Below are 21934 nucleotides of genomic sequence, written 5' to 3'. Positions count from 1 at the left end.
CCACGGGTACAGCACTTATTTTATAGCCACGTACGTGGATGATGGATGGATACTTGTAGATACATGGCTTTGAAGGCAATTACCAATATATACTGTACGGATTCAATGCCTCAGATATCCACCCAACCATTGTTGAGACCAATTATCCTATTCAGGGGAGCTGAAGTTCACCAGTCCAAAAATGAACTAGTTCATAGTTCTTTCTCGTTGCTGACGAGCTATTCCCCTCAAAATACGGGCATTTCATTTTTCCATTGTTGCTACCCATTCAGTCCGCACTAGTATCATCTCACACAGAGTTTTAACTAAAGCATTCTGATCCAAATAATACTTTTCCTCGTAATCCATTTTCACAATTGTGTACTGTATTACAAAAGAACCATCGAAGAACGCATTTACTCACACTTATGCAGTGTCCCTGAACGCACCTTGCGTTCTCACGCTGCTGCGAGTGCGTGCTTTGAATGGTGGCCATGGCCATACTGAATCAGTTGCCAAATACAGCGTTTCTCCGCCAACATATGAAGGCTTGTATATAGTGTGTCCAGACAGATTTTGTCCTGGAAGTCCTTAAAAAAAACCTGGCACTCTTGAATGAAAATGAACTTTTGTTCGAAAACCGTTCACAGATGCCAAATGCGCATTCGCAATCACGTTCATCAGGCAGATATGAAGTTCGATTCATGTTCGCCCAAAATATGAATTAGTTCATGAACCTTCGATAATTAAACTCATCCAGGTACAACACTGGCTCCGAGTAGTGGCAAATAACAGATTGTTACTTTGTTACTTTACTTACTTACTCTTGACATGGAAACTCAAAAGACTGAAGCGAAGTGATGATCGTTTGATAACTATGAAGTTGACTGCTTTATGGAAATGGGTATGTGTGATTGTGTGTGAGCGCGCGTGTGTGTGTCATGGCTTCACCTTTTAGCCACTTGGAGTCATGTTTAACCGTGCGCAGAGTTGGGCTGTCTCCAAGGCTACGATAGATGACCGCATCAATGGCCAGAAAGTCGGTGACCGTGGCCGAGTACAGCTTGCCGTCTGGAGGGGGATGAAAAGAGAGCAAAGGAGATTGAGAAGTGAATGGGACTGGAGCGGGGTGGGGGGGGGGGCACAAGGGAAAGTGTGAACTCAAGTTGAGGAAGAAAATACACAAAGAACATAAACAGCATATTCCTAGTGGATGTCAACAGGCTTTACACAGTCATCAACCTGTTGCAGATGTGTAATTCCTCACCAGCTACTTCAATGCGCACACACACACACACAGAAACCAGCACCAACGTGACCTCGGTCCACCTCAGCTGGAACCACAGTGGAAACTCAAACTCCATAATTGAAAGGGTAGCTGGGAGAGAAGCCGTCTCCATTACTCAGCGCTTCCAGCTCGCTGTCACACATTAGCCGGTCAAGCTGAGCTGCTTCGGCTGGAAGCTCGCAGGGATAGCTCATCAATAGCGCCATTAATCAGTTGGCAGCAAACATGAGTTGGGGAGCCAATGTCTTTTGCAGCCCACGGGGAGGTTGCACGGGAAGACTCTCACCCCGCAGGCCGAAAGCCGACTCATCTGGGGTTGCATGCATTTGTGACTTATTTTTAGTCAGCCAAGCTTATCCATCCTTCCATTTTCTATTGCAGTTGTTCTCATTTGGGGAAGAAGATATCTTAGCTGCCTCTTGGCGAGACACAGTTTACACCCTGGGCTGGTCGCAGCCAATCGCAGGGCACATACTGTATAGAACAGTGGTGTCAAACATACGGCCCCAGAGCCGGCCTCTCAGGGGGTCCAATCTGTGACTTTCAAATAAGCAGCTAATTTAAAAGTAATTGCAAAGAGGAAAAGTATAAACCATCCATCCATCTCACGTACCGCTTATCCTTACTAGGGTTGCGGGCGTGCTGGAGCCTATGCCAGCTGGTTCTGGGCGAGAGGCGCGGTACACCCTGAACTGGTCGCCAGCCAATCACAGGGCACATATAAACAAACAACCATTTACACTCACATTCACACCTATGGGCAATTTAGAATCTTAAATTAACCTACCACGCATGTTTTATGAATGTGGTTTGTAAACCGGAGTACCCGGAGAAAACCCACGCAGGCACGGGGAGAACATGCAAACTCCACACAGGTGGGGCCAGAATTGAACATCTTGTGACATACAAAAGGGGCTTGATGCGCAGTAAAATATAAGCAATTTAACGATTTAAAAGTGAATTACATGCACAAGTTAATTTTAACAAGGAGATATTAAATAGCATAATTGAAGCATATTGACTAATGACCAGCATGGTAATGACAGGAAAACAAAATCTTTACCCTCACCATTTCATCAGGTGTCTTCAGAGGGTGAGTAGTTTTACTTTATTTTAGTTTCATTGGACAGTTGCAAAAATATAAACTTGAAACATTGGACGTACAGTTAATTAAGTTTTAACAATGGCGACAATTTAAATCTGGAAGAAATTTCTCGAAGGAAATTGTTTTGAAATTAGAACAACTTGGAAGCTAACCAGTGTCACAGAGTAGATTGTGTTTGACCTCAGAGGTTTTACTGTTTAATATTTTGATGCTTTGAGTCTTACCAGCAAAGAGGGCAACATTGGCATGCTTGGCATCATAAGGACAGCGAGCCATCCCGCTGATCTCCTCTCCGAGAGCTTCCAAGGTGTCCATCTAGGATCACAAATGGGGTAAATTAAGACAATGTAAATATGAAGCGTGACGAAAACAATGGACTTAAAATGCAAACGATACAGGAAACGTTGCCTTTCAATGATGGGGAAAAAAAACCATCTAGAGGAGAATGTTTGCAGAGTTTAAACAAAAATTTTTGACACATTTGTTTTGCTTCGATTCAATGGACATTGTGTCGCTCCTTCTGGTTTGCGAAATGGCCACCTGGAGGCAGTATAATAGAAACATACTGATATATATGGATATGTCACAGCTTCTCAGTAATCTGCCATTTAGTTTGACAGTAAACTTCAAATGGGTGTGGCAATAAACAGCTTGAAGCTACTTTTTTGAAGAATTGCTCACAACATTGCAACTGTGTTTTGTATTACTTTTGAGGGATCTGGATCAGGCTGGTATTCATAATTAGAATGTGTTGACTTCGAAAGAAACAAACAGCCACCTGTTTACACTTTTTAGAACATCCCGCATAATGAATTTCTCCTTGACCAATCTCCGACTGCTCCACAACGGGTAGTGGAAATCGATGAAGTTGTTTTGTGATTAACTAACACTAACATACAAACAAACCAAAAAAAGGTGAAATGAACACAATCTGCTCAGGGGAGAAATGCATTGGTTTAAAAAAATGTGTGTCCCATAAGTGGCGAACATGTGGCCAAGTGGAATTTTAGGTCAGTAGTCTGAGTAAAATATTTGTGGTATCATTCCACGAGCGAGTCCCTGTGACCATCTGTGGCTGTCACAGCAGAGCATGTAGAAAGCCCATTTTCCACGGCATTAAACATATTTTGCTTTCCACTTCCTTTATGCGTTATCTTAGCGCGTTTAAGAAGAGCTTCAATACATCTTTAATCCGTTTATTGCTACGCGGTGCTGTGAATAGAAATCCAACGAGACCAAACGCAGGTGCACTCAAAGAGAATTTGACAATGTTTTGAAGCTTGCTACTTTCTGAATATTTGGTTATAAAGGACTTCTATGTGAATGTTTTGCACAACCAAAGCTTTAATCCTTTCACTAATGGTGCTATTTTCTTAAAGACACTTGCTGCCTGGCTCTGTTTAATCATTATTTCAGGATCTAGTAGCACAATTCCAGCCTCTACTAGAATGCTGTTAGTGTGTGATTGGCATTGAACCACAAGTGAACGAAAGGTCAATACTATCCCTCAATGGGTCAACTGGTGTTCCCCAGCATGCGTCTTGCTGAAAGCAGAAATACACACGAGGTCAGGAAGACGACCGCAAACGCTGCTTGCCTCTTCTTATTTTTTTCTCTCCTCTATTCGGCTTCTTCATTCGCTTAACAAATAGAGAAGCTGCGAAGTTCTTAACGCTGCCCTTTCCGGTCTGTAAACGGGTAATTTTGTTTTCTATTTCTGTCCGGGGGGGGGGGGGGGAACAGTTATCATCTGCCTACTATAAAAGGTCACATGCACTCACACACGCTTGCCAGGGAAATTGTTGGCAGAAAACATAAATACACCAGGACCAGCAGTAGTAGCAAAAGTATGAGTCTCTCCTTCCTACTATTTTTCCAGATCTTATAGCAAGGTTGTACAGTCCTGTGGTGCCCTGAAATACAAGTTGAATTCCCTCCGTGACCATGCTTGTGACTCAACACACCCATTTCTCAAATCCATCCATCCATCCATCCATTTTCTGTACCACTTATCCTCACTTGGGTCACGGGCGTGCTGGAGCCTATCCCCGGTATCAAATCATCTTTCCTTAATTAAATGAATGGAAATTCTATTAATATGATCCATCGACCCCCCAAAATATATAATATATATAATATATATGTTACTTTGGATTATTATATTACCTGTCTACATGTGCACATGTAGACCATTTGTGTTAAAATAGCCATTGCTTAAAGGGTTATGAAATCGTGACACCAATGCTATTAGTTGGCCCGTCAATGGTGTTATGCATTGTTTGGTATCGTTCTCATATGTCGAATTTTTGCTCACAAGTCAAAGCAAAAAAAATCGACCTAATGACAGCTCGTATCTCACCGAACTTGTAAGTCAGTCACTCGCATCTTAAGGCACAGTTGTTTTTTTTTATTACAAAGGCCAGACTGTTTGGAATGTGGTTCCATCTTCTGATACAGCCCACATATGAACATCCCCCCCTACCCCCACCTCACCCCCGACCGCCCCCCCACCAGCCTTTATGAACTCCCCCTCTACCGGCCCTTCATCCCCTCTGTTGATGTCACCGCGGCGTTGACCTCTGTCTAAGGGTCTTGGGCAGCTGGCCCTGATCTATTCCTGCCGTTTGAACGTGCGGAATACCCTCCCAAAGTAAGTCGCTGATATACGCACAGCTCCTGACAACCTGTCAGGCATGTGTGGAGGAACACCAGCCCTGTCCGGTGCAATATCCTGATATTCTTAGCCAGGCAACAGAGCTCCACAAAAACTGCCAGCATGAGGCAAAGCAGTTGTAAACATAAAACATTTGGATGGTAAAATGCCTTGAATCTTGTTATGTTGTCAACACCGCTAGCCTGTAAACTGAAGAAGTGCTACACAGTATAGATCCAAAACATGGACTCGAACTACTTGAGGGAGACATTATGCTATTTTTGCACAATTTAAAACAGTTCCTAGGTGTCTGACATGATTAAGTCACAATAGGCCAAACACTTGTCCTCCCTAAGCAGCACTGTTGAAATCAGAAGATTTTGGGATGTTGTCCTGTCTCATCAGGTAAATGAGTCATTGCTCACCTTCTACTGCAGTGTGTCAATGCAAGTATGGTTTTACGTAACTATGACGACTACTAAGCATGAATCCTGAGAGACGTGGCTGCAGGAGAACGTACAGAGGTGGAGCCATGAATCTGAGTTGAACACAGAACAAGTTGGAAAGTCATAGCTACAACAAGATATTACTGGATGCTTAGCTATAAACTTTTAAGAACACTACGGTGCCTCCAACGACACTTCAGCTCTGCTTAGCTTTTGACTTTGACACAATAATGGTTTTGTGTAGTCTGGATGTAGCCTGGCAAAAAAATGGAAGGCACTCCAGAGACACACATATTTATATACAAGCAATCAAAAAGTCACTCTTCCATAATATCTTCATCATGTCAAGTACTAAAAGTAAGGAATGTGTGGCATTTTTAAAATTGAGCTCAGTGGTTGATCATTTCTACCTGAAATGTTCAGACTTTTTTATTTTAATGAATTATTATGGGAATGTGTCGAATTATTATCAACTAATTTGTTCCACCATTGAGGGATTCATGAGCCGAAACAACGACAATGTCCGAGGGGCGGAAAGAAGGATCAGGCACTAACACACTGACACATTAATTAATAGGACAATAAAACATCGCACACATGAGACAACCTGCATAATTATTCATACCCGAGTTCACACATGGGCCAAAACCAACCGAGGACGCAGCGATGGGACATTAATCGTCACGGCCCATTTCTCTGCAACCTGTTTGCCCCGCATGTCCTGTTTCTGACACTTTTACATGCTGGAAAGAAACCAAAGTCTTTGCAGCTGTTCATAAAAACCTCACATCTTAACCTGTTCGGGATAAATTGGTTTCATCTGGAGCTGCACGTCGTCATTTGCAATTGTTAGGTTTACTTCCACAATCTTATAAGCTCGAATAGATATATACAAAAAAATTGCTTTTAAAATTATAATATTGTAGGTACAATATTACAATATTGTGTTTGATGTTGAAAAAGTAGTAGTTACATAACTACATGACCAATGTCAATGTCACCGATACAGAACCCATTAAATTCATTTACGGATCTGGATCGAGCAATTTATTTTTGTTTTTCATCTTTGCGGTCCATTTACATCGGGGCCAATACCCACCAGATCCAGCAGATGGCGATGCAGTGAAAAAAGCTAAGAACGTGTGTCTGTTGTAGTAATGTGCATTACTGGCACCTACAAATCAAACTGAGATGTAATTGTATTTCTGCCATCACTTCCTGTCCTTTTTCTACAATGTAGGTCAGTGGAGCCCCCTGTTCCAAGATGACAAAAAAACAGGATGATTTTTTTCCATCGAACGAGTCAGTTGGACAAAATGTTCGACATGGAAGTATATCCGTCCGTGCCATCTGAGTTTAAATTGAAATTTCTGACACTGAATCTTTAAAGGCTATCCTTCCAGTGTCTAATCACATGATCAATGGATAGGCTGGACGTTGGATGAATTGAAAAAATGTTCACTTGCTTTTCTAGGGGTTCTTCCTGGTTATCCGTATTGGATGGTTAAAAAAAAATTCTGCTATAAATACAAATACACACTCTGAAAGTTAGATTTGTACTCAAAAATTCAAATTTAAATTCAAATGTAGGTGGCACATATATACTTCCATCGTTCGGCCTTTGTATATAGTTCTCTACTGTGTGCCGTTCCACATAGGAATGTTTGTAAATGTGAGAACGGGACTCTGAGATCTCGGACCCAAGCTGGGGATCACCTGGCGACCGAACCGTCTCCAGACGCCCCGCTGATCCCCAACACTTTGCCCGGCAACAGCAGATGAAACCCCTCGTTCGTTCATACGTGTGAACCAGCTGGACGGACGGTTTATTATTACGGCGCAGTCAGGGAGTGACAGGCGGAGAAAGCAACAGAGGGGAGGACGTCGACAGAGAGGAATTAAGACTGGCAGGAGAGAGGGAACAAGGGAAGGGGGGTCTGAGGGCTGCTCGGATCTTGAATGTGTGTGTACCGACATTAACACAGAACAAGGGACAAGGGATAACTAACAGTAGCTAATGAAGAGGCAAAATTGGAAGCGCAGTGTAGGTTATTGGTTTGGGTGGGAGCCACTGCCTGCCCTCAGTGGGCTCCCTCCACCTCTGCGCCCCCTGACCTCCCTAACCACCCACCCCCCCAGCCTCCCTCCTGCTCGCTCCTTGTTGATTAATGTGGGATGAGACCGGCCCCTGAAAACAGAAGCTCTTTTCACTGTTGCCACATCGGGGGAGACGGAGAGGCAAACTGTGGCCAAGGTGGCGCGCACACTCACACTCACACTCACACACGCACGCACCAAAAACACACACAATGGTTGACCAAAGCAGAGTGAAAGAACCCAGCAAGGCTTCAAAGATCTGACAGCCTGTCAGCATTCCTTTTGGCGCCTGTCTATTTTAAATGAGTGGAATGATGGACAGATAGATGGAGGGATCGATTGACTTGATGGATCGACTAATTGATGGCTTGAAAGACAGATAGATTGCTTGTGTGCATACTTTCCTGCAATTATTATAAGACCCATCTAAGAAGTATGGTGCTTTTTTTTCTTGGAAGATTGCAAGCAAATGCACTTACAATTAAAACATTTATGAGTCTCGCAGCAGGGAGACTGACTCACTAATCAAGGAATTTGCCCCAGCACATTCTAAACACAGAAAAGTAGGGCTTTTACCCTCACATCAATCACATTTTATAGTGTTTCCCTTGCAAAAGAAATTTCCTCACATCACATACGTAGTGTTTAATATAAGAGGTGCTCATTTATAGCATTTGCAAAGGCAAGCGTTCTTGTATATGCACAGAGCTACCTCCCCCTCTTAACTTTACCAGGCTCACAGCAATGCCGGTGCAGTAATAGCTAAACCTTGAAACCATAACCGTGGGACCTATAAAAGCTAACCACGCCTGATAAATGCAGAGACATAAATTCCACATCCCTGCAGTAGGACTCCCAATATTGCCGCGTCCACTCTGTGTACTTAATATGCTGAGCCATGAAGCCAATGGAGCAGGGAAGTCTTGTTTTTCTGGTAAACACATCTAGTGACGCAAAGCAGCAGTGTGTATGTGTGTGTGTTTGTGTGTGTTTGTGTGCGTGTGTGTTTCTTTTCCCATAGTGTGTGCTGCGACCATTTCATCCTAGCGAAGCAAACAATTAACCAGAGGTGGGAAGTAAGGAGCTACATTTATTGAAATAACTTTTTGGATACTTGTCAGAGTAGTTTCAATGCAAATGGCCAACAAGAAATCCACTTGGAACTTAACATAGAAGAGGCTGTCTCGGTCTGCGTTCGCAGATTATAATGCTCTGTGGAATAAAACAAGGTCAACCTCAGCACGTGAATTCAAGTTGCAGTTGTGCACATTTAAAAGAAGCAGGGAGATCAGCAATCTGCAACGTATGCAAAGCACTGAAGATAAAGACGTAAGTTGGCAGAACTCAAATCGCCGTGACACGAAAGATGCCAGCATTGCTGATATATCAAATTTTATATAATTCTCTCTCTTTCTCTCTCTCTGTCTCTCTCTCTCTCTCTCTCTGACTTTGGTTTACGTTCTTATTTAAATTTTTCTTTTTTTTTTTCTTACAAAATATATTATTGCTGTAAAGTGAATCTGAATTTGCATATTCTATATTCTAGTTTTCGCCATTCGAAATTCATGTGCTATTTAAAAAATGAGTTACTCAGTAGGTGAGTCGTTTTTTTTTCACTGAATACTTACTCAAGTAATTATTTGGAGGACTACTTTTGACTTTCACTTGAGTAATATTATTTTAACGTAACCCTACTCTTACTTGAGTACAATTCTTAGCTTCTCTAACCACCTCTGCAACCGACAAACAAACAAACGTCCTCCTTAACAGACGTCTCCTCGCTGCATATCCTCTCCAGTAGTTGCTCCAAGGCATTATTATTTTCTTATTTTCTACTACTGTGGCTCCCAGTCCCAATATTGTAAATGTCACTTAGCCTCATTCTTTCCTTACACGTTGGGGAAACAAAGCGAATTAAATTACTCACAGTTTCCTATTATTCACTGTTGGGATTAGGTTTGAAGAAATGTAATTAGATATAGTCAAAGTGATTTTTTATTTCTGGTGTTGGCTTTTACTTCGCTTACTCTCAATTAGGCAACTTCTCAAGTCATTGTTCGTTCACTGTGGAAATTCAAAAATGCATCCTGTAGTAGCTTTATTTTCTCGCCTTTTATCTATTTCATTTTGTAATTTTAAACTCAGAGAAAATGACCCTAACAGCATCACGCTGATGGAAGAGTGGTGAACTAAAATATTTCTAAATAAAGCTTATCTGAAAACACCAATTACGTACTCTGACAACACTGTTAATGTTGTTTGAGTAAGCAATTACCCTAATTTGCCTCCACTTGTCTCCATGACCTGACAAGTGTGTGACCAGAAAAACTTTGGGGGGGAGCACATCCTTTCTTTACCGTTGTGAACATTTTCATGTCTAAGCAACAAAGACAAAATACACACGTAAAATCAACTGAAATTACAAGAATGTGCATGCCAGGCCAGTAGCTGGAAATACCACAAACATGACACACATGCGAGCAAAGCGCTTGTCCTCGTGGACTGAACCATATTTTGAATAGGGTTCATGAGTATACATTACGGTTAAAGTAATTGGAATGGACACTTAATTGGAACTGTACACTATGTTAGAGATTTAAACAAAAACAATAAAGTTGACGCTTTTAAAAACATGTACTCTGTTTATAATAGGTTGAATTTTAATGTTTCAAGATGTAACAATGCAAAAAAATTTTTTATTCCAAGGTCTCGTGGAAACGGCCACTTCTGTAGTTCTAAATTGGCGCGCCTGCTTAACTTAAAAGCATCATGTTTAATTATGCTAACATGATGGGGAAAAAAAACAACCAAAAACACTTACTACCACAAGCTTGACACGTGTAAGTAGTTGATTTTTTATTTTTTAAATGGTTTCATTTTTGAGGAAATGCTTAGCTATCCATTAATTTTGTATTTCTCTCTACCAGGTGGGATACACTGGTCGCCAGCCAATCGTGGGGCACATATAAAGTACAGTGGAGATAAAAAGTTTACACACCACTGTTCAAATGTTAGGTTGAACACTATTCCTACAGTGAAGCATGGTGGTGGCAGCATCATGATTTGGGCATGTTTTTCTTCAGCTGGAACTTGGGCGTTAAAAAAAGGTGGAAGGAATTCTGAACAGTTCCAAATAACAGTCAGTGTTAGCACAAACTCTTCAGGCTTCTGCTATTGTGTTGTGACATGCATTTAACATGATTTTGAATGTGATTGGTTAATTCTGAATTATTTGCCCTCTCCCAAAAAAATAATAATATTGAGTTGTTGATTAATCAAGGAAAAAGTTTTGAAATGATTTATCTTACTCTTTTTTTAAATAATCACACAAATCTGCCGTGTGGGCGTGTAGACGTTTTATATCCACTGCAGACAAATGAACAGTCACACTCACATTGAAACCTGGAGACAATTTAGATTCTTCAGTGAACACGACATGCATGTTTTTCGAATGTCGGATGAAGCTGGAGTACCCGGAGAAAACCCACGCAAGTACGAGGAGAACATGCAAACTCCACACAGCAAGGCCAGAGCCGATTACTCTAACCCAGAGCCTCAGCGCTGTGAGGCAGACCTGCTTGACCACTAGCTCACCATGCTTCTCAGAAATGTCTTTTTTACTTTGTAGAAGAAACACAATTATAGCAGACCACCATTCCACTTTTTATGTGCACACCCACCGTTTCGAAAATCCGTGTCAAAAAAGTTTTTTGGGTTCGTCTTTTTTAAGATTATAAAGCCTACTTAATGAGCCACAAAGTCATACGCCACTGACATCAAGTCCCGCTATAAAAGTCTACATCCATTTTTCTTTTACCCAGTGGTCATTAATGGATTTTTAAAGACCATTTTCCCCCATTTTATTTAAATAACCAGACTTCTCTTTAAAAAGGCAGCGTAATCTTATTTCAGGACTTATTTGGTGTGCGAGTGTAAGTGCATGCGAGAAGATGGGCCAGTTTGTCCGCCTCTAAATCGAGCGTGTCAGAGTCTACCTGCAGATAAAGGAAAAAATCCATCTACGTCCGCCCCGCCGCTCCCATGTGGCTTTTGTTGGCATGTGCACAGAATGAGTGGCAGGCGGAGAAAAGGTGAGAGGTTTTAAGAACGGACAGCCTTACCTTGTAGGTTCGACATGAGGGGTTGAACGCGTTCGTGCCGCAAACAAACAGGTTGTCGTCGTTTTGCTGCAGGAGGACTTTGATGAAATTGTGACATTCGTCCTGCAGCACACAAGAGAGAGAAAGAGAGGAAAATGAGACATTTGTCTCTTTTGTAATTGACACGTTTACGCTAAAAGGGACATGCGGTGCTCCAATGAAAGGTTGCGTGGATAAAAAATGACAGGCTGGCCCTCTGTTTGAAGCACACCATTTACACTATGCACGAAGCAAACTGCAGGCGTGCAATCATGACACACAGCATTTCCTCTCGCTACGTCAATGTCATGTTTACGGATGATTTTTTAATGGCAGCACCAGGTCTACCCCAACAACAATGAAAGCAAAAGGAGATTATTGTACAGTAAATCCAGGGAAAATACAATTAGGCTGCCATTTGATGGAAAGATTATCTCTAATGTGCTCTATAAATTGTGACAGCTGAAGGTTTTATGAACTGCAGGGAGTGTGTTATTGCACCTGCATGGTCTGTACGTTTGTGTGTGCATGTGTGTGTGCGTGTGTACCTTGTGCTTCCCTTTCATTCGGCATGTGTCCACGTCAGCTTGCCTGGACTTCCATGTCAATTTCTGTAGGAAGAAATCCAGACAAGTGCAGGTCAGGAGGACCATTAGGACCAGAAAACAAATCATTAAGTGAGATGAAAAAACACAAAACCGCAGTGGATGGGGCTACTCACTGGACACCGCATTAGGTACACTTGCACAATCTAATGAGATCCAATACAAGAGTCGTATCAAACATTTTGCTCAGTTTTGATTGACCCTGTTAAGAGGTTGTCTTTTTGGGCAACTCAAGTAATGAGCTAGTACAATTACAAGATTTATTCTTGCCGAAGATGAAGAACAATTTTGATATTCAGGACAAATTAACAAGGAAATTGAGAATTGGAGAAAGTGTCAAGGGAGACACAATGAGTCTGAGCATCATTTTTTTTGGGACTGCAATCTATTTTGAAAAAGTCCCTAAAAACATATAATGTTCTCAAATAATTGCATTATTTAGTTTTTATATTTTTCATTGTATTATTACACAGGATGTCCCCAAAAGATTGGCATCATTTCGCAATCTAGTAACATAGGCAATTCTCACTCAAGCGATCTAAAATTCTAATGAGATTTGCAAAAGCTAAGTTTCATGTTTAATTTTTCAGGCAAGAGACAGAAAAGCACAGTACACTAACTACCACTCTTGTTCTTCTATGCAGTTAAAATTAAGGTGAAATCAATTCAGTCTTTTTGTGAAATCAGTTTAGAATACATGTGTTGGTGTTTTAATTTTGATATTATTCTGTTTTTCAACATGAAGCCTATTTATTTATTTGTTTGTTTGTTTGCCTAGAACATGTTAGATATTCACTATCTTGAGCACTGCATAATATTGCGAGCTATTTTTAATATTTGGGTTACTTTACATGGCGAGCGTCCAAACATTAGGAGCAGCTCTTTAGTATGATGCAATGGCGTTCTTCAAAACTCCAAACTACAACTACAATAATAGAGATACTGATAGAACATAAAAAGGCTTCACGCCACCCAAACAAAAGGACAGCACCAGGACAACTGTACATATTTACAAGACAAGGTAACAAGAATAAGCAACAGTAGAGAATTTGGCAATGGTACATATACTATACCATACCTGCAGATGTGTATGGAAGGTTCTAAACTAACACCCCTCACTCAAATGTGCAGGTGTCACTAGTGAAATGTCAGTTGAGCACATGCTGTGATCAGTTATGTGAAATTCTCACTCTTTCACTGTCCTGCTGAGGCTGCTGCTTTAACGTGAACATTCCCACTTAAAGCTGATCAGGGACCAGTTCACCATTTGAACTTGTAATTGTCTGGTATTAGAGGAGGGGCAACCGATACTGACTCTGGATCAGCTTGAGAGCTACAGAGCCCCACAGTGCTGTGATTAGAGCTCATGGGCTGATTGGTTAGTCTTTGCAGAACGCACGCACGCACGCAAGCACGCACACGCACACTCACATGCACACACAATGGCCTGCTTGTGGCTCAGTGGTAGCCAACACAACATGTCAATCAGCGATAAACACACCACTGCATACATCCACTTTCATTGTCACACACACTTATCAATCAATGCTAAGCCTTGCAACACTGTCACACAGACACACACACACACACACACACACACACACACACGCACAGTAGAGTGGCCCCCGAGTGCCACCCGTGATCACTCGTTGCCCGCCGCCATTGTTGAGCATGTTTGGAGCTGATTAAAGAGTTTCGGTCATCAATCAACGTGAGCCTTTCATGTGCTCGCTGCTCTCATTAGGGCCCATTGGCTGAGCTTTGACATGGTGGAGGGGCACGCCATTATTAGAACTGCAGTCAACCCTGCTACTTGTAGGAGATAGGGACTGAGGCATGCCGCAAAAAAATGTGAGTAATTGATGCCTCTCCCTATACTTTTGTACAATTGACTATGTTACTACAGTTCAAATTAAACAAACTGTCAGCGCCAAATTGTTTAATATCATTTCATACTTATTTTAGAACAACATTGCGCATGCACAAGCAGCTAAGACGTAACTTTCACTAACAAACCAGGCCAAAAGTTAGCTCCTCCCTGACACAAAAAGCTCTTTCAGATGGGATGTATTCCTTTAACAATACTTCCTTGACACTAATTACTACTTTAATATTAGCCAGGGCTTTGAGGCCATCTTGTGGCATCTTAGAACACTGCAGAAAGAGCACACACAAAAATGTCAAACGAGGTTTTCAGAGAATCGTCAAAGATTTTACAGGTGAAATATATGCAAATATATTGTTCCAACCACTATATCGCGGTTCATCATTCGTGGAAATTCCTGCTATATCGTACCAATAGTAATCTTTTTTAAGGGTTTTTACAGTATAGCTACTTACTGTAATGCTCTCGTATGTGGGAGGGAGCCACAGTCACCGATGCGCTTTTCAGATGTTTACTGAACACCAGTAGAACAGTTAAACACACCAAAGGAGCTGCTGGTGGCCACTGCTCACGCCCAGACACTCACACGCAGACTCGCAGACATCCCCTCATCAAGCCTCACCTCTTAAAGTCTCAAATCTAACACACAGCCCATACAATGCGTACAGTGTTTTCGATACATATTATGCCTTTTTGTGCGTGTTCAAATATATTTACAATGTGTTTAAAAGGTGTGTTAAGTCCGTGTAAAGTTCAATTACAACTGTCTTCTAAATGTGACAGGAAAGAGTGTTGTGAATTGTGATTATCATGTATAATGAGTGAGGGCAATGGAGAGCCTCGTTGTTGCAGCTGAGATGCAAATGCAGGATCTTATCTCATCTCCGCCTCTACTTCCGACATCATCTCTCTTGAGCGTAGATGACGCAGGCGCGACCTCGCCGATTGATTGGATAATCTACTTAACAGGGTCACCGTGATGCACGCAGTGAGTAAGATGCCCACGCAACACATCCACACACACACACGACAGGTGATTAGGGTTACATAGTCGCCGGTGGCAAAACAAGACGTTCTCCAAGCCGGACGCACGTCTAACTTACTCACCTTACTGAAAAAGATCTCGTCATTTGTGGCGGTGTCTGTGTCCACTGTGTATATGTGATCCCTGGAAGAGAAATAGAACGATAGAGATGGAGAGGTCAGACAGTCTAAAAATTCAACAAGCGATACATTCATTTGCTCGCTGCCCCCCCTAGACCCCGCAGGCAGAAAACGACCTCAAAAGATGGAGCTTTGTGTAAACTTTGTTCAAACTTTAAAAAAAAAGGAACAATGACAATAGTCAAAAGGAGGCCAGAGCGAATTTGCTATGTCAGACAGAAACAGTCAACAAAGCTTTGGAGTGCCGTGGCACAGGGCGGCGGGACAAAAGCCTCTTTGTCCCAGAGGAAGAGCTTCTGTGGGGGTGAAGCATGCGTGAGATCCGGGGGATTGGGGGGCGAGTGAGGTGGCGAGACGAGAGGTGCCAAGTCACTCAGAGCTGTTCAGGTCAATTAAGCTCACTGTTGGAGCTACAGGAAATCTATACCAACGCTCATTACAGCTCAGACTTGAAGACGAACGCGCGCGTGTGCGCGTAAGGCCTGGAAATTAACGAGCCGCTGCTGCCTCATTTGTGTAAACAATGTGGACAAAAGTGTTGGGACACCTGGCGAAAGGAAGTCAAAATGGAAGGAAATAATGAGCTGTTCAACTCTTCTGGGAAGGCTTTCTACAAGGTTTTGGAGTGTTTCTGTGGGATTTTTTAGGCCCATTCCACCTGGAAACACTGATTACATTCCAAAGGTGTTTGGGGTTGGAGGAGGGCAATTTATTCCCCACCAGACTCATCAAAGCGCGTCTCGATGGTCCTTGCTTAGTCCACTGGGAAATAGCCTTGCTGGAACAGGAATGGGCATATTTTGAGTGGTAAATAATTTTCTTCAACTCCATTCCTTACTTCTTATTGCATCTTGTGTAGGATTGTATGCTGTCGAGCACATTATTTTCAAAAGTGCACTTAAATCTATTATTATTATTATTATACAGTACATATGACGTAATGCATGATGTGGTTAAGGTCGTGAAATGAATGACTGTTAAAAGGCCATTAAATACATATAGATGTGAAAGACACTCATAATCAACTCTGTCTAAATGAAAGAAACTCCCAGATATACTGCAGTTGAACATAACTGATATATTGGAAAAAAAAAACGATATAAATATTAAAAACCACAATAAAAGAACTCATAATGGAAGGGGGAAGTCACAACACAACACAAACATCGCCAGCATGTGTCCCATTATTTCTGTCTATATAGTGTTAGACCCAGCAGCAGGGCATATGGAATACATAAAGGGTTAACAACATCCCACATAGACAACTACACCTAGTTACCATAAAGAATTAGGATACAGGGAGACGGGGGAGGGGTTGTAGCAACGGGGGGTACATTTGGTGTCGCGTATTCGTGTGAACGCAAGGAGGATTTAACTCATTTACGCACAGAGGTGGCCTTGCCCGAGCACTGCTTTAATTGGTCGCAGATTGGGGTTGTATTTTTTTTTTTTTTTTTTTTTTTTATCAAAGCGCATAAGAGCGTCGCCGTGGAAGTAATGTCTTAATTACCTTCCAGTTCCCAAACCTGCCCTCAGCCCGCACGTCCTGCCTCGCTGTCTCATTAACTAAATCGAATAAAGTCTTCGGAGGGACGCGCGTTTTGAAATGAATCCACTTATATCGTTTTCTTGGGAGGGGACTAGTAGCATCTCCTCTCGGATGAATACCGAGTCTCCTGTACATAATGAGCCTTGACGCTTAAATTGAATAATTAATCTTTCAGAGCAGTTGAAATGAACCAAGTATGGCTGCTGCACGGGGTGGACATACCGTATTCCCAGTGAGATAAAAATCGCTTTCAACAATTCTCATTTAGTCACAGCGGGAGTTAAAATTACACTTCCCATTCAAGTGGGGTACACATGTACCGATTAATTGATTTTTAAAATGTAAGAGATCCAACACGATGAGGAAAAAAATCGGGTTCTTGCCGTTCTTATAGTGTATTTTGTATTCAAGATGACCGACACAGCACACCACACACATAACAATAATCTCCTGACCGTTTTAGGAGCAGATGGGGTAGGAAAAAAATTTACCCTCAATACATTCCACACCACAGGATAATCAATCAAGATAATCTTATTATTATCGGTATTATCATTATCTTATCATCAATTGTGAGAGGAAAGTAATTCCTTCTTATGTTCACTTAGAATGTCAGAGGTCGCTCTTGACTAAAAGGACAAAATTGCAATTTGACAACCATTTTTGCTGTAAAAGCTACAAACTATACCTAAGACTTTCGAGCACTCCCATTACATTGGCTAATTTATCTGTTTAATGTCCAAACTTCCTGCGGTGTGTTTTTCCTGCATTTGTCTGTGTCACCTTGCTGCAATAAATGTCATCAATAACAATTGCAACAATAAAAAGGAATACTTATAATCAAAGGCAAGCCAGAAATTAAGAAGACCAAAACGGGAATGTAAAAGGACCATGACGGATGGCATCAATTTGGTCTTCAATTCTTTCTCTTATCGCTCAGCAAATTGCTACTTTAACTTACTTTGAAATATGCCCATTTTATATCAAAAAGACAGAACTGAATCAAAGCGATTAAATCAGAGGATTGCTTGGCAGATTTAGTGCGCTGTCGTAGTTTTTTTTTTACCGAGTGCAAGTTTAAAACAGCTCGTGAGCAATATGTAATTGACTGCACCATCAATTTGCAGCTTGGCTCTCCACGCGGGGCCTCCACTGTCCCGTCTTGCAGGGCCAAGGCCTTCCAGCTACACGGGTTTACTCTCCAGTCAACATTAGCGGGAGCCAAGAACATGAGGCATCTATTTAACATCCTGACTGAGGATGGAGGAGGACAATGGAGCGGCTGTGTCAACATAGAAACATGCGTACAACATAGAAACATACGCACTTGCACAAACACCCACGCACACACATGCCCCCGTTCCCCTTTTCCCATCTGCACCTGAACGCATAACTCGGACGTTGAACGCCATTCGGTCAGCCAGAAAATATCGCCAACTGTCACGCTTTTAATAAAACAAATTCACAATTTGGGATAAACTCATTTAGTTTGATGGTACGCCTTTTTGGCAGCTAAATACACAGTGTGTCCATTGTGTATTTTGGGAGATTATTTCCAGGCTTCGGTTGACCACAATAAAAAGTCAGGGCATTGCGTTTGATGTGTTGTTTTACAGTGGCAACTAACTTCATCCATCCTTCCATTCATTTTCTTTAGCGCTTATCCTGATTAGGGTGGCAAAGGAGCTTGAGCCTATCTCGGATGTTGAACTGAACACCAGCCATTGCAGGGCACATATCGAGAAATTAAAATTCGCACCACAGGAAAAGTTAGAGCAGGGGTCACCAAAGTCTTTTAAACTGAGAGTTACTTCTCTGGTACTGATTAAAGTTAAGTGCTACCAGTTGGATATAATCCATCCATCCATTTTCTACAGCGCTTATACTGTTCAGGGTCACGAAGAGCTGGAGCCTATGCCAGCTGACTGCAGGCGAAAGGGAAGCTACACCCAGGGACTGATCACCAATCAATCTCAGGGTACATATAGAGACAGACGACCACTCACACTTGCATTGTTACGGGGTGGGAACTGAATCCACACTGCCTGCACCGAAGTCAGGTGAGTCGACCACTACACCATCAGTGACGTCTTATTAGACATGACAAGTAAAACTATTATACTATTATGGAGAAATCTCAAAAGTGTTCTGTCAATTGACTGTCTGTTGTCGTACGAGAGCGGCTCCAACTACCGGAGACAAATTCCTTGTGTGTTTTTTTTGGACATACTTGGCAAATAAAGATGATTCTGATTCTGATTCTCTTTCTGTTTCTGTTTCTGATTGTGATTCTGAAATGCAGCAAAAAATAACCAACACAGACTGGGTGGAACAATGAAGTCTCATAGTGACCCATGACAAACATGCACACAATATCACGGAGCGATCACATGTCTGAGTCTACTGGAACTCTAATTGCTGTTAGAGATGTTATCTAAAAAAAAATAATAATAATAAAAAAATTAAAAGTAAAATCATCTTTTAAATAGCGCAGGGAACATGTGGTAGGACTCCACATTTGATTTTATCTGAGGGACTGTTGATGTGCACTGGAAAGTGCTGGACATTTGGTTAACAACTAGGAACCACCCAGTATTTGAGGAAATACAGCATATTTGGTCCCACGGAACCCTGAAAAACCACAGAGATCAGGGTGTGCCACGGGAAATTATACAATTTCACTAAGTTAGTCCAAAAATGGGCGGCACGGAAGATGACTGGTTAGAGCGTCTGCCTCACAGTTCTGAGGAACGGGGTTCAATCCCCGGCCCCGCCTGTGTGGAGTTTGCATGTTCTCCCCGTGCCTGCGTGGGTTTTCTCCGGGCACTCCGGTTTCCTCCCACATCCCAAAAAAACATGCACGGCAGGTTAATTGAAGACTCTAAATTGCCCGTAGGTGTGAATGGTTGTTTGTTTATATGCGCGCTGCAATTGGCTGGCAACCAGTTCAGGGTGTACCCCGCCCCCTGCCCGTTGATAGCTGGGATAGGCTCCGGCACTCTAACGACCCTTGTGAGGATAAGCGGCTCAGAAAATGGATGGATGGATAGTCCAAAAATGTCTGTTTATCAACTAAAAATAAGGTATCATTGTTCATCGTTCTATGCCGCCAACGTATAGTGACAGGCAGAATGATTTCTCTTCCACCAAAAGGTACAATCAACCTGTGTATCCACTTCTCGCCATTCATACAACAGAATAATAGCTTTGTGTTCAACAAAACAGGCCCCAAAGGTCAATTTGTGAGTAAACTGAGAAGAGACAAAAAATAAGTTCCTTGGCTCAATCGATTCGGAAACACTGGATTAGTGGTCACACGAATACGTCATTTTAAAGTCAGTAAATTGTGTATATGCTATCCCAGAAACCACAGAGGGTCTTGCTGTACGTTGGAATCCACTCAGAGGGAATTAAATAATGGCTGTGTTTGACAATGGATAAGTGAAGCACCATCGGCTGCCAGTTTGACTCACTCGCTGTGGGCATTCAATTTCCAAAATTCAGCAGACAGAAATGCGCAAGTAGGACGGAAAGGCATGCGGATGTTCTTTCAGACACAAATACGGGACTATTGTGAAGGAGAGAGCGAGGACGAGCTGAGTAATGGCGGCGAGACGAGGGGCAAATGGGCGAGGCCAGTGTGTGCGATGGACGGACATGGACATGAAGCCATGAGAACACTGGGGATTTGTGCGGAGGAATGTCGTTCAGAGAATTCCGTCTGAGGTCCGTCTGCTGTGTCTTTGTAAAAATATCCTCCTTCTGGCATGGCAGGAATAGAAAACCACAATTTGCATACATCCCATGTCGTCTGGTGCCAGTGGTGGAAAGTAACAAAGCACAGATACTTCCTTGCTACACTTCAGGTATCCGTACTTTACTTTAGGTATTTATTTTTACTTTTTACTCCCTACATTTGAAAGCCGATACCTGTACTTTCTACTCCTTACTTTAGGAGGCTCGTTAAGCCTGCGGCATACTGGAGCTATCTGCTGAGCAAAATGTCATTCGAGACCATAAAATATATCAAACATGTTAGATATGCATCTCAAGGCCTCTTGAGGCAGAAAACCGAACGAAAATCATGCACACACAGCAAGCTATCTGCGAAGCAAATGGTCTCAAATGACTTTTTTGCCCAACAGATAGCTCCATTGTGCAGCAGGCTTTGCTTTTTTTCAACCGACGCAGATGACAACACGACGTAATATCAAACTAAACTGAGAGAGATAAAGTCAACCACGGATGAGATCTTGATTGATTGAGATCTTGGGGAAGGTGAAGAAAATGGAGAACATGGAGGAATGTGAGTGAGGGAGCATGAACATATTCTGACAATGTGAAAGTGCTGTTTTGTGCCAGCATAAAAACAACCATTGTAAAAAAAATATCCACTTAATCCAAAAAAAACCCCCAAAGACATAAGGTGTATTTTTTCCAGTTGTTATCAGTAGCTAATTGAGCATTTATTGTTTCTCAGTTTACAACATTAGCAAAGCAGTGGAAACATATTGTTTTTCTGAAGCAGAAACCCTTACATGTACGTCACTTACAGCCCACCCTCGCCCATATTTCTCATAAGTGGATCACGGGGGGTAGCGGGCAAACCATTGTGCTTTGTTTTGGCTTTCTCTGGATCAAATCCTCAGCACAAAGTGGACTGGAGAAGGGGACCGCTGAGAGCCAGCAGGCCCCTGTGGGCTGTGTGTGTGTGTGTGTGGGGGGGGTGGGCGGGGGGCATGTGGAACTTGTGAATAGGCCCAGGGCATATGAGGGGCCCTGGGTTATGTTGTGCCATGAAATACAACAACCCAGAGTTCACTCGACCCCCCCCCTTAAGCTGGGGTAGGCTGGTCTTTTAGATGGTTCTCCGTTTGGAATAGTTGCGTGTGAGCGTGTGTGTATGTGTGAGTGTGTCGCAGGGTTACTGGGGTAAGGGGTATGTTTTTGAGCATGAGGCCTAGCCATATTGATTTGTATCAAGGGCGCTTTATTCAAAGACACCATTGGAATGCACAACAGAT

At 42.3% G+C, this 21934-nt stretch overlaps 1 protein-coding gene across 4 annotated transcripts in view; it reads right to left on the bottom strand.

Annotated features, from left to right (window-relative positions):
• The window catches only part of sema6a (sema domain, transmembrane domain (TM), and cytoplasmic domain, (semaphorin) 6A), a 147821-nt gene that overhangs the window by 51601 nt on the left and 74286 nt on the right, over nt 1-21934 (bottom strand). For all 4 annotated transcript variants that reach the window (XM_061671981.1, XM_061671983.1, XM_061671984.1 and 1 more), the window contains exons 4-8: nt 15305-15365; nt 12256-12318; nt 11690-11791; nt 2597-2687; nt 931-1050 (exon numbers count right to left, since the gene is read on the bottom strand). In XM_061671981.1, the coding sequence (XP_061527965.1) occupies nt 931-1050; nt 2597-2687; nt 11690-11791; nt 12256-12318; nt 15305-15365 (437 nt within the window). The remainder of the gene's footprint in view (nt 1-930; nt 1051-2596; nt 2688-11689; nt 11792-12255; nt 12319-15304; nt 15366-21934) is intronic.

Source organism: Phycodurus eques, chromosome 3, assembly GCF_024500275.1.
Source record: "Phycodurus eques isolate BA_2022a chromosome 3, UOR_Pequ_1.1, whole genome shotgun sequence".
Lineage (NCBI taxonomy): Eukaryota > Metazoa > Chordata > Actinopteri > Syngnathiformes > Syngnathidae > Phycodurus > Phycodurus eques.
This window is presented reverse-complemented; position numbering and strand designations above follow the sequence as displayed.